Source organism: Panthera uncia, chromosome F2, assembly GCF_023721935.1.
Source record: "Panthera uncia isolate 11264 chromosome F2, Puncia_PCG_1.0, whole genome shotgun sequence".
In the NCBI taxonomy this organism is placed as follows: domain Eukaryota; kingdom Metazoa; phylum Chordata; class Mammalia; order Carnivora; family Felidae; genus Panthera; species Panthera uncia.
In genome coordinates this window covers 26226917-26241070 of record NC_064812.1, presented here as the reverse complement: position 1 = coordinate 26241070, position 14154 = coordinate 26226917, and the positions used below count along the sequence as shown (strand labels likewise).

The 14154-nt window shown below is 32.0% G+C and overlaps 1 protein-coding gene across 3 annotated transcripts in view; it reads right to left on the bottom strand.

Annotated features, from left to right (window-relative positions):
- CSMD3 (CUB and Sushi multiple domains 3) overlaps positions 1-14154 on the bottom strand; it is a 1252643-nt gene that overhangs the window by 59070 nt on the left and 1179419 nt on the right. For all 3 annotated transcript variants that reach the window (XM_049632997.1, XM_049632998.1, XM_049632999.1), the window contains 5 exons: positions 12534-12707; positions 9205-9378; positions 8225-8410; positions 6058-6231; positions 3041-3223 (listed from right to left, as the gene is read on the bottom strand). In XM_049632997.1, the coding sequence (XP_049488954.1) occupies positions 3041-3223; positions 6058-6231; positions 8225-8410; positions 9205-9378; positions 12534-12707 (891 nt within the window). The remainder of the gene's footprint in view (positions 1-3040; positions 3224-6057; positions 6232-8224; positions 8411-9204; positions 9379-12533; positions 12708-14154) is intronic.

The following is a 14154-nucleotide window of genomic DNA, read 5'->3' as shown; positions in this document are numbered from 1 at the left end:
TTATTTTTGTGTGTCAGATACATTATATGAATCATATTTTATGTTTACCCTTTTTTGTTACTAGAGATAATTTTTAAAATTACTGTACCTTTTTTGTCACTTTTTATCAAGGTGATAGCTATTTATGAAAAGTCAAAAAATAAATGAAAGTATAAAGATGAAATTAAAGGTAATGTATAAATCCACCAAGAGATAGCACTTGGTAAAATATTTATATATACTTATATTAATATGTATATGCAAATATATATAAATGGATATATATTCATCATGATGTTTATTTCAGGCACTGTGCTAAGCACAGAGTACACAGGAGTAAAATAATACCCTTTTAAAAGATAGAAATATGTTATTTTGTAATCTTATTTTTCTTACTCAACATTATAATTAGGGCATCCTTCTTTCATAAAGTTTAGTAACTGGATAGTTTTCTATTATATGTATATTCATGACTTACCTAACCAATCTCCTATTGACCTACATGAAATTAATTTAGTTTTATTTCTTTATCATATAATACAGTTTAACATACGCTAGCTTATGTATACAACTGTGTACATAGGTCCCGTTTTTTAAGTTTTTATTTAAATTCCAATTAATTAACATACAACGTAATATGAGCTTCTGGTGTACAATTTGTTGGTTCAACACTTTCATACAACACTCAGTGCTCATCACAAGAAGAACGCTGCTTAATCTGTCACCTCATCCACTGCCCCTCTGGTAACCATGAGTTTGTTTTCCATTGTTAAGAGTCTGTTTCTTGATTTTCTGCTCTCTCTTTTTCCCCTATGATCCTTTGTTTTGTTTCTTAAATTCCACATGAGTGAAATCATATGGTATTTTTAAGATAAATTTCTGGAAGTGGAATTTCTCATTAATTTTTATTTTTGAAAAATGTTTTTACTTTTTTGAAGTATATATAGAGTTACCCAAGATGTTATAACAATGCACTTGTATCAATGGTGTAAAAAAATTTTGCTTCTTTTCACACGTTCTCTGCAACATCAGACACCATCATTTTTAAAATCCTTGTCAGTTTATCAAAATGCTATGTTCTTTAAATTTGTATTTTCTATTTATTAAATTATTTTAAAACTTCTGATATTTTTATTTTCATGTATTTTATTCATCACATCCATACATCCTATGAAAGCTTTTATATTTTACTGTTACTAAAGTAATATAATGTTACAAAACATTTGGAATAAAGAGAATAAAATCCTCCAAATTTCACCACTCTGTCCTGTTATCATTTTTGTGTACTGCCTTTTATTCTTTGTTTTAAATAAATATCATTTCCCATGAATTTTACTAGAGTGCCTAATTCTGAATCTTAATTTTTAACAGTTTTACATGAAATTTACATGAGAAATTTACATTTTCTCATGGCCTTTATTCTAATATTTTATTGATGATATACTGTTACACCATGTAAACATAGAATTGCTTATGTAATATTTTTCCTACTGCTGTCTAATTATTTTCAATTGTTGCTGGTCATAACCAATTAGAAATATAAAATTGCATCATCACAATTGTGTGTTTTCTTTAATATTTTTATTTTCTTAGGAAAAAATCCTCAAAAGTGAAGTTAATAAATCAAAGCTATATATATTCTATGAATAAATATGTATTTTGTCAAATTATCCTATCCTAAAATATTATGACAAAAAAACCTCCAGAAATGTTTTCAAGTTCTAGTTTTGTTGTACATACACTAGAATTTCATTTTTAAACAGGTGAAAAATGATGCTTTGATGATCAATTCTAATTTTCTGACAAGTAGTTATGTAGAATTTTTTTCTATAGGTTACAATATTGTTTTTTGGCTCCTCTGTGTTTTCTGTTCATTCCTTCTGTCTACTCATCTACTAGAATGCTTTTCTAAATGATTTGTATGAACTCCATCCATGAGAAAAATGTTAATTCTGTTATATTTTCTCTAACTCCTCGTTCTGTTTTATCCATAATGTACATACTAACAAAACAAAGTCAGCACTACACATGTCATCTAAAGACTATTTTGTAGTTCAGCCGAACAAAAGGATCACCCATGTACAATATATTTATAGAGATTTTTCCTTTGGAAAATAAGTTTGAGGAGTCATTAAAGATCTTAGTCTTACTTATTGTCTTTTGCTCAGCAATATTGTTTCTCAATTTGTTTCCCTTATAATAGCAACTGAGCTGCAAGTCTCTTAATTAAGATTAAATTTGGTAATGTTAAAAAAAGATAACTATCCTTCTTTCCTAGAATGCGGACACTAATTTTAAACATCGTCAAAGGATTGTGAAATATAATCAAAGAGGAAACTGTCAAGAAGGTTCTATTGGGACTTATTTTCTATTTATAAAACCTGTTACATTTGGTAAAACATCAAGTACATTTCATAATTACCTTTGCAAGTTTAGCTTTTGCACTAAAGTCATCTCAAAAAGAACAGTTTAAATTATATGGATAATTTTTCAGCGAAACTTCATTTTCTAGCCAATCTGTAAAGAGTTAATTATGTTAACTCTGAGTCAGTCAGAATGATTAACAATTTTACTTAAACACCAAAATTTTTAAGGATTCAAGCTATCAACAACTGTACTCTATACATCAAAATTTCATTTATAATTAGGCATCTTCTTATATTTTTCCATTTCTACAAACCTGAAAACTAAAACAGATTTTGAACTAATGTTAAGAACAATCTGTTTGTTCCCTGATAGTGTCTATTACGTAAAGGTCTGTGGTGAAGAGGTAAATATAAATGCTTTTAAGAAATATTTTTAATTTTTCCCATCGTGATGTTTGTTGTATTAAATAATGTTTGTGTATACATAGCCCATGAGAGATATTTTTTATAATTATTATCTATCATAGTTCTCCTATAGGATGAGGTGAGTTAAATGTAATACTAATGCCTTTATTCCAGCGATGGGACAGGACGAATGGCTAGTAGTGATTGCACCTGTAGTATAGTGACCAACTGAATTCAGATGCACATTAAATTCCAATCCTTTCAGTGTATTTAGTTTCTGCTTAGATTACCTTTGCATTCTGGTTGCCTTCCAGTCCAACTGCCATTGGCTAAACACGTTCTTTCTTCTGAGCCATGAAGGATATAACCAATATCACAAGCAAAACGTACAGAGCTTTTGGTTCTGAAATCACTTTCCTGTCTAGAACCATGACCAGGAGTACCCGGATCCCCACAGGTACCAGTAGCATCGCCTGAAATTCAATACAGTTCAGATTAATTCATCTCATTAAACGTTGACTATGTTCATGATTTAGTCCAAATGCTTGTAGGCTTTTGTGTTTGTGCATGCTGTGTTTTTAAAAAATTTTTTATTCATTTATTTTTAAGTAGGCTAGATGCCCAGAGTGGAGCTCAACTCAGGTCCTGAACTCATGATCTTGAGATCAAGACCTGAGCTACAGTCAAGAGTTGGGTGCTTAACTCACTGAGCCATCCAAGCCCGCTTAATATGATACGCTGACTGGGCAAAATCATAATTCACATTTCCCATCTGAGTCTAGTCATAGAAAAGGCCTAAAGGAAAAAGAAAATCATGCAGAGTATAATGTTATTTGCCATATCCGTGATATTTGGGCCTAGTAAACAGGCTAAGGACGTTTTATCAGTATCTCAAAACCTAGATAATGACCAAATTAATGGAAAATTTATAATTGATAATACTACGAGCTCAAATGACAAAGAATTTATAAAAGTAAAATTAAAAACTGTATTTGATAATTTGCATGTTTCCTTCTCTGAATTTCCTAATAGCTGAAAATATTTTTTGTGTGAAATTAGAACTGTAATGTGCTGGAAAACGTAAATGTTACAATACAGTATCCTGTAGACTAAAATCTCACCCCCTAATTTTCTCTACCAATGGCCACTGATCAAAGATAAATGAATTGTATTCTTTCCAATATGAAAATATAAAAATAAATTGTAAACAAAGATTAGAAATTCTGACTTAAGCTCCTTTTAAAAAATGTTTATTTCTTTATTTTGAGAGAGAGAGAGAGACAATGAGTAGTAAAGGAACAGAGAGAGAGGGAGAGAGAAAACCCTAAACAGGCTCTGTGCTGTGAGCACAGAGCCCGACGTGGGGCTCTATTCTATGAACCATGAGATCATGAACTGAGCCAAAATGAAGAGTCAGATGCTTGATCAACTGAGTCATCCAGAGGCCCCTGACTTAAGTTCCTAACAAGGATTTTGCTCATGGCTAGGTGTTCATCTTTTGATTTTAACATTAAGATTTATTCAGTCCCTTTATCATTTCTTAAATAATTCTAATCAGAGTTGCCACTATATTATTATACATTAAGAGAGAGAAAGAAGGAGAGAGAGAAACTTGAAGGCATATACATTGAAAAGCTGTGTGTAGATGGTTTTTGACGTGCCCTGTATATTTGGAATCCTTCTTTACACCACCTCATTTTCATGTGATGTAATATTAACAACCACACAAAATGTTAAGATCACTATTTCACTTTAAATATCTATGAGCATTCTTGTTTGCAATTCAGAAGCACTTTTCTAATACATTGGGATATACGCATATAGGTTTATGTTTTTATGCATAATCGGTTATCTGAGTTAATTGAGTTACTGTAAGATAAGAGTTTTAATTCTCATTAAAGTCACATTATGGTCACATTAAAAATAAGAGTTTTTTTAAATCTATAGACTAAATTTGAAGTCCTAGGTAGTTACTTCACAGGGATTAACCACTAATTATAAGAAGACTCTGAAATAAGTAACCATTTCACAACTTTTTTGTAAACTTTTTTTATGTTTAATTATTTTTGAGAGAGAGACAGGGCATGAGCTGGGGGAGGGGCAGAAAAAGAGGGAGACACAGAATCTGAAGCAGGCTCCAGGCTCTGAGCTGTCAGCACAGAGACCAGCGGCGGCTCAAACCCTTGAATAGCAAGATCATGACCTAAGCCGAAGTCAGATATTGAACTGACTGAGCTGCACAGGCACCCCCATTTCACAACTTTTACTTCTAAAGGGAAAACAACAACTCGATGTTGCGTCATCATTATGATCTCCACAGAGAAAATAATATAAAGATAATGAGCAAAATATAAATAAAACAACAGGCAGAAAAATAAGCACCAACATTTAACTGATGGGTAAAAACAAATATATAATAAGTAGTATCAAAAAGGGAGACATCACAGATCTAAAACTTAATTGACATTATTTTTGTTTGTTTATTTAATTTTGAGAAGGAGAGCGCAAGTAGGGGAGGGGCAGAGAGAGAGAGAGGGAAACAGAGGATCTGAAGCAGGTCTCAAACTCACTAACCCCAAGATTGTGACCTGAGCCGAAGTTGGATGCTCAACTGAATGAGCCACTCAGGTGCCCTAAGTGACATTTTTTTTAAGAAAAGCAGTAGCTTAAACAGCTCAAAAGAAGATTTATCAAATACTGTTCAATAAATTATTAATTTTTAATAGCTTCGACATTCATTTATTATAAGATAACTCTATTTGGGTTACAGAAACTCAAATTTTATATTACCTATTAATATCTTTCAGAAAACTTGGCTTAGTTTAATTTAAAACATTTAGGGCTTTATTTTAAAAGTATGCTATTAAGTAATCGATTGTGTAGAAAGTTTAATAGAATTGAACTCTAACAGAAAAATCATTTAAATAACATTGTTTTCTGGGGAAAATTACATGTGCATCGGCTAAAATGGAATACTCAAACTTGAGTGGCTCACCATTTTAATGAACAAAAGCATTGTACTCAAAGTAGCATCCTAAAACCACTTAATTATTTACATTAGCTATAACACAGTTCAAACGTGTATCAGTAATTTATCATCTACAAGATGAGTATTAATTTGTGCTCTGAATCTAAATTGCCTTAAGAAGTATTCCAATAATTGTATAAATTATCTTACAGTTTGTCTCATGAGATTTTAAAAACTATTATTTTTATCTCTTTAGGGATGTTAAGTGTACATATTTCTAATAATAAAATACTAATAATACAACTTTCAGCACACATTGTCCAATTTTCCAAGTGGTACCTGAACAATGAGGTTGTGCTCCGCTCCAATGGCCGTTTAACTGGCAAGTCCTTGATGACTGGCCTAGAAGGGTACGCTTTCCTGTGCAGGAATAGTGAACAGTGGACCCGAAGGTAAACTTCTCACCAGACAGGACTGCATTAGGAGGAACGCCAGGGTGTCCACAGTCAATCACTACAATACATAATTATTGAATATAAAATTTTTTTATATCTCCTATCGAACAACCTGCACCACTTTTTATAAATCAGAAGTAAATTATCTGTTCAAATATACCTAACCTCCCGAAGTCAAACATCCATGTGAAAGCTAGCTTTTAAAAAATAAAATGTAAGTTGCAGTTATATGAGTAATCTCGTTAACCTGCTCACCAGTGTTTTGCAGGAACACTCCAAGTATGCATAAATGAGTGAGTTTAACTCTGTTATGTGTGTGGTGGTGAGTGTGTGTTTATACGCATACGTGCATGGGTTTGAAGTATATATGTGCCTGGACAAGGATATGCAAGTTAGAGAGAGAAGTAATGTGAAATAGCTAAATAAAGACCTGCAATGCTATATGGGATTCAAAATGAGCCCATACAGAAATTAAAATGGAAGGATTTTGAAGGTAAAGGAGAGGGAACTCATTTGAAGATGGATCTGTGACACACAATCTAATATATAGTCTAGAATAATTCTAATCCTGGCTGGTAATGTATAAATCATGCTGTATGAAGAAAATACTGTGTCTTGTTAACTGAAACACTACTAAGCATAGTGGAATCAGATATCAGTGCATTGTAGAATCAGATATCAGTGGATATCAGTGGATGTCATTGTGGAATCAGATATCAGTGCATTGTATTTTCTTTATAACCTAGAGGTAGCTTGGGAACTGTGTATCCCCTTTTAGTTGTAACATGGAAAAATATTCAATGCAATGTAACTCCAGAATCTTAAATAGCACATAAGGGGATATAAACTTAATAAAAACCCCTGAGTACTTTGCATCTACCAAAGATACTACAGGAAATTAAAAGGGCAAAAAATGTGCACAAGAGCTAAGAAAACCTGAAAAAGTTCATGTTTATATGTCTTATGAAAGATTTTTAACTTTAATGCTATAGCCACACAAAGTAAAGTAAGTGAAATAGTCAAACTATTAGACTAAACTGTATAAACAAGTGGAATACATTTTAAGCAAAAGATCAACAATTGACTTATTTGCATGGAAGCTGAAATTTAATGGGCACTGCATAAAGTTTTGTTGCCTCATTAGAGCATGAATGATTTCACAACATTTTCAAGAAATCCCACCCTATAAATTATGTTTAACTAAAACATTATCATAAAATAATTTTATAATTTAGAAATTTAGTATAACCGAAAATCACTTGCACAACGAGTTTTGATTCACTGCCTCTTCAATCGATAAAGTTCTTGTCTTTCTTTTCATGACTCATCAACTCTTTGAGACATAGCTATAGCTGAGACTTAATAACTAACTAAATATTTCAAATTCATGTTCATTTCTCTATATTCTCACGTAACTATTTCTGTTAAATTATTTCCTCACTATGCATGCGAATTTCGTGCATATCTGCTATAATTTATGTTATTTATATTCTACAACTCCAACACAACATATAACACAGTGTACTCCAATAGATGTTCACTGACTTGAAAAATGATGTGTATTAACATTTACTGCATTTATATGTGTATGTGTCTGTAATATGATAAATGTTTAAATCATTAAGTTTTAAGTAACACATTTGTCTAAATCCTCAAGTACTCTAAGGCCCTGGTAGATGTTTATATTAAGACTAATATAGCCTTAAATGAAATTTAAAATATTAGCACAAAGGAAAATCAAAATATAATTGCCTTTTATGGGATGGTAATATCATAGGCTATAAAAGATGTTGCTTTTCATAATCTATCTGCTTCATCAAAGCTCAAAGCTAAAGAATCCCATTCATATTAATAAAAAATGGCATTTGGCATTCAAGTGGCAGAATACAGGGAAGTATAGTTTCACAATATAAAATTAAATAAAAAAATTACAAGAAATAATTAAAAACAAAATCCTTCTGACATATAGCTCTAGATACTTTATAAGACAATAGACATCCATTTTGCTTCCATGGCATTTTCTCAAGGAATAATTCACATTATCTACTTACTGATACATTCTGGTAAAGGTTTGTCCCACTGTCCATTTGGTTGACATATTAAAACTGAAGATCCAAATAAGAAATATCCAGGATTGCAATCATAGAATACCACAGTGCCATAGGTGAAATTTCCATGTTCTATTTTACTTTCTCTTTTGGAATTGGCTGGAATTCCAGGATCAGAGCAGTTCACCACTAAACAGATGACAAATTTTGAAAGTTGTGTTTAGAATAATATACATAGACCTACATAGATTTCCATCAGAGATGGAGTATCAAAGGTAAATTCAATCAAATCAAAGATTCTAGGAATAAAATTAATGAATGGGCTATCTAATGAAGCGAAATCATATGGTTGAAAAGATAGGAAAAGGAAAAGGTTTTTGAAGAAACTTTGAATAATGGTACCTCCATAAGTATTCTTCTGAATATAGATTTAAAGAATGATACCTTAAGCTATAGTTAAACCACAAAAAATGTAGAAAAATTATAACTTGATTGTATTTTTTCAGACAATATGAAGTATATCATACTTCTTTGGAAATGGAAAATCACCAAAAAATTCTCTTTAATCTATTTCTATAGAGAAAACAATAAATAACACCCCAGTGTAGGCAAATGGTAATACAGGACTCAAACAGTCTCTCCAAAAATATGAAAAAAAAATCCAAAGGTAAGTTACCTTATTTATAAAGAAAACAAATAAAAATGACCTTAATGACTTTTTAGAGGCAGACATAAAATGGGCACAAGATAATAAAGCTAAGCAGTTAAAATAAAACCTGCTACTTTTACCTTTTAAAACCATAAGGTAAAAATTAAGGAGAAAAGGAAAGCATAGCTAAATGAAAGAACACCAATATTAAATCTGTTTGGTTTATTAGCTGAAAACTTTCTACTAATCTGCCCAAGCTATTTCAATGTTGTCACGTATGTTGACACAACATATTACTACCATGCTCTAAGCTGGAATATCATTAGACTTTTACCTTTGCACACTGGTGGGGGATGGCTCCACTGTCTGTTGGCCTGGCACTGTGCCTTTGTGGGCCCTTGCATTACATACCCAATATTGCAAGAGAATGTCACCACATCATTAAAGTTGAATCCATTGCCACTTGTTCTTCCATAAATTGGGCTACCAGGGTGACCACAGCTAACAGCTAATGGCAATGGGTGAGGGAGAGGAGAAGAACAAAGCAGAATATTTGGTTATCAGTTATCACATGACAATTGCAGTTAGTCATTCCAAACAACATAGAAAGAAGATCACTTTTATGTGAAAATGCATTTAAAGTGCTTTTACCTTTACAAATGAGCAATTTGGAATGCCAAAATAGTCTAATATAATAGAAATATTATATTAGTAAATAGATATATATTTATAATTGTGATCATTTTATGCAGGTGATGCAGAGATGCTTAAAGAATCATGGTACCTTTTCATTATCTCTCTCTATCTCTCCCTCTCTCTCTCCCTTCCACCCTCCCTCTCTCTCTCTTTAGGAACAAATACTGAAATTCAAACAAATCTGGGAATGATTGAAGTTTATGTCTCTAGTTAGTAGCAGAAGAATGAAACCAAACCTATTTTCCTCTTCTAGTTAAGTTTGAGAACTAAAGGTATATAAAAACAGGATTTTTTGTATTTAATTTTGAAATATTTTAATATCATTTATATGATTCATTTTTATGGATAATAGACAAAGTGTGTGTCAAGAATTAACGTGACTGGGGCGCCTGGGTGGCGCAGTCGGTTAAGCGTCCGACTTCAGCCAGGTCACGATCTCACGGTCCGTGAGTTCGAGCCCCGCGTCAGGCTCTGGGCTGATGGCTCAGAGCCTGGAGCCTGTTTCAGATTCTGTGTCTCCCTCTCTCTCTGTCCCTCCCCCGTTCATGCTCTGTCTCTCTCTGTCCCAAAAATAAATAAACGTTGAAAAAAAAAAAAAGAATTAACGTGACTATACAATGTAAACAATAAAAATAATGCACGATGCTGTATTAGAATTCTCTTTACTATTCTGGGATACCAAGATTAACATTCTCTAAAACAATCAATCTTAATGATTTATTTTCTTCACAATTGATGTTTCATAATTTAGCGCAATTTTGTTGGGAAATGATGTACCAATTAGGTAAAATATTTAAAAGTTTTTTAGGGTTAGAGTTCTGTTATGATTTTGTGTAGTGCTTGGGCTTTTCCTGACCACTCTTTTTCTGTGAACTGTTTTATTGCATCATCTCCCTCTATTAATCAGAGCAAATCCAGTAATAGGGCTTCATAATTGGGCACAGTGAAAAACCATAGTCACTTTTAGGACTTCTGAAATGACCCAAGAGCAATTATTTTTCAGCTGTGTTGTTAATGTCAATCTACTCATTTGGAAATTTAACTGCATCTTATTCTTGTTAAAATTATCAATAAAGAAACCAGTTTTACCCCAAAGGCCAATTTTCTTTTATAGTCTCAATTATTCAACAAGAAAAACAGTGGTATTAGTTGGCTAGACCTCAATATAAATGAAAGGGGAAAAAATCTAGGACAGACCCAGGCATAATATGCTCTCTTTAAATCATCAGTTTGCGCATGTGTGTGTGTGTGTGCACATTCTCTCTCACACACACACATATGCCCCTTAGGAAAGTAGTATTAATTGTTAACTCTATGCTCTATTATTCTATTAAATTTCAGGCCCTGGAAGTATTTTCCATGAAACTAGAACTTCAATGAATATGTGTTGTTTGTGTAAAAATTTGACAATGAAATTTATAAATATGGATGTAATTAGTCACAGAATAAGTGAAATGTTTCTAATGAATCCATGCTAAAAGTCCCATGTGTTATGTATCTGAAGCCTTCAAAATCTTTATAGTATGATCACATGATGTCACAATTACAACATATTTAGTGTTTATTCTCATTTTCTAACACCAATTGTAATAAAGGTCAGTTATTGGGGATGGAAAGGATTAGAAAAAAGACACAAATAAGAAATACATTGATAATTGCCTTTCAGGTCCAAAATAGGATAGATTGTGATGTGAAACACTGTGAAATGCTGGGTATTCAGTGGAGTAAGATAAATAAAACAATTATCAGTATTCAATTTTTATTATTACTTTTGTACTATAACAGTCATAATAAATGCTCACTGGGCAAATCTATGCCATAAACAGAAAGCACAAAGCACAAAGCACAGCAGCTGTATTTAAAAATTATTGATAAAAAGGTTTTATTTTACAATCCACTTTATTCTTCATGTGTAAGTTCATATCTAAATTAAGGATCAGAGATATTTGTTGAACCAGTAGAGAGATTGAAACAATTCCCAAATTACATAGTGTTACACAATTTTGTATGAATTTAAATTTTTTTAACATTTACTCATTTTTTGAGAGACAGAGACATAGTGTAAGTGGGGGAGGGGCAGAGAGAGAGGGAAAGACAGAATCTGAAGCAGGCTCCAGGCTCTGAGCTGTCAGCATAGAGCCTGATGTGGGGCTTGAACCCACTGGCCATGAGATCATGACCTGAACTAAAGTCGGATGCTCAACCAACTGAGCCACCCTGGTGCCCCTGTGAATTTTAAAATAGTGAAAAGAATGCTTTAAAACAAACAAATAAATTTTAAATATTTCACATAAGCTTTTATGAAATATATTATAATTATATTAAATGTGCACATCTAATATTGATGCATTTAAGAATAAGATGGATTTTGAAGCTAAAAGGAATGATAATTATAAATACTTTTAAACATTCACTTCATATATAAGGGAATTAAGGCCTAGAGAGATTAAATGACCTGCATTAGCTCATGTAATTAGTAATAGAACTGGAATGAGAACAACAGTTCTTCATGTCATGTCGGATGAATTTTTCCCTACTAATGATACCATCAGGATATGATTTTGATGTAACAACTACAGCATCATAATTATTAGAAAAAAATCTATCCAAAGTATTTTCCACTATAAAAAGTTTCATAATAGTACATCATGACAATATTGATGCTGCTGCATTTGCTTTCAAGAAATTAAAATCCTTATAAGTAAAACTTAGTCAAGAATACACCTTCCATATAGGAATATGCACTTATAAATATTATATATTTATGTTAAGTAGTAAAATAGCTGAATTTAATTTATCTTTACAAAAAAACAAATAATAACAGACATTCTAATATTTTCTACTGCTTTCATGGTTTTATGGATGGTTTTATGTGTCTCTGAGTGTGTGTGCATCTTACCTAAGAAAAAATTATTGGTAATTATATGAGAACAGAGACTTCTAATTACTTCTGTCATGCTTACTTACGCACACAGGATGGGAGCTGACCAGACCAATTGTGATCCTGTTGACATATTCTCACTGAAGAACCAATCAATCGAAAACCAGGATTACATTGATACACAACAGTGTCTCTGTATCCATAATTTTCTCCAATGACTTGACCATTCACAATGAGCTCTGGAATTCCGCAGTGACCCGCTGAAATGGGTCAGAAAGTAATATCTTTAATATTGTGAACTAAGTCTTGTGTATTTATATACATATATAACACTACTAAACTCTTAAAAGTTTATTTACAAGCATGCTACAAATAATGCAAACATGATCATATGACATAAAGATAAATATGATACTCAGCAAAATGTCAGATATTTGGGAATTAAAAGAAGACACACTTCTTGCAACACTTGGGTCTAAAAGAAGTTAGAAAACATTTCACTCTGTGTAAAAACAAAAATAAAACACATCAAATCTTGAGGAATACAGATAAATCAGTGCTTAGTGAAAAAATGTATAGCATTGTTTTTATCAAAAAGGAAAAATGGATATATAATCGATGAGTTAAGATTCCACCTTAAGAACAGGACAAAGAGGGACAAAATAAAGAAGAGAAAATAAAACCAAAGTTGATGAAAGGGTATATTAGAGCAGCTACAGAAATCAATAAAATAGAAAATAGAATACAACAGAGAACATTACCTAAGCTAAAAAATCTTTCTTTAAAAATAGCAGCAAAATTGCTCAACTCCTAGCTAATTCTATCTAGCACACAAAAGCAGAGAACAAGATTACCAATAATAGAAATGAATGAAGTGACACCACTACAAGCTTACAGGGATTAAAAGGATAAGGTAAAATGAAGAGCAGTTTTATGCCAATACATGTAGCAGTTCAGAAGGGCAACTACTTTGAAAATTAAATACCAAAACTAAAGCAAGATGAAACAGAAAATATGAATAGCCCTTCATCTATTAAAGTACTTGAATTCTTTTTTTTTCAATCTTTTTTTTTTTTTAAGTTTTATTTACTTTGAGAAAGACAGAATCTCAAGCAGGCTCCACACTGCCAGCCCAGAGCCTGTTGTAGGGCTTGAACTCACAAACCTTGAGATCTGACCTGAGCCAAAGTTGGACACTCAACTGTGACTGAGCCACTCAGGCACCCCTAAAGTACTTGAATTCTTAAACAAATTCCTCCCCATAAAACCACTCAGGCTCAAATGTTTTTACTGTTTCAACCAAACATTTAAGTTAAAAAAAAAAATTGCACACACTCTTAGAAGTTAGAGAAAAAGGGTTAGTTTTTAATCAGCCCCAATATTAAACCTGGTAGACACATGAAAAACCAATGTCCTTCATCAAAATAGATGCAAAACTCCTTAATATTTTTGAAAACCAATCTAGAAACATACATAAAATCAACCACTCTAATTTGACAGAGTAAAAAAGATACTGACATATTGACAATGAAGGAGATAAAAGTATATAATTATCTCAATAGATGAAGAAAAAGCATTTGGCAAAATTCAGTACTCCTTCATGATGAAAACTAACAATAAATTTAGCATATAGGGAACTTTTCAACCTGATAAAGACATCTCCAATAGATATTATGATTTATAGTAGGAAATATATATTTGATCTTG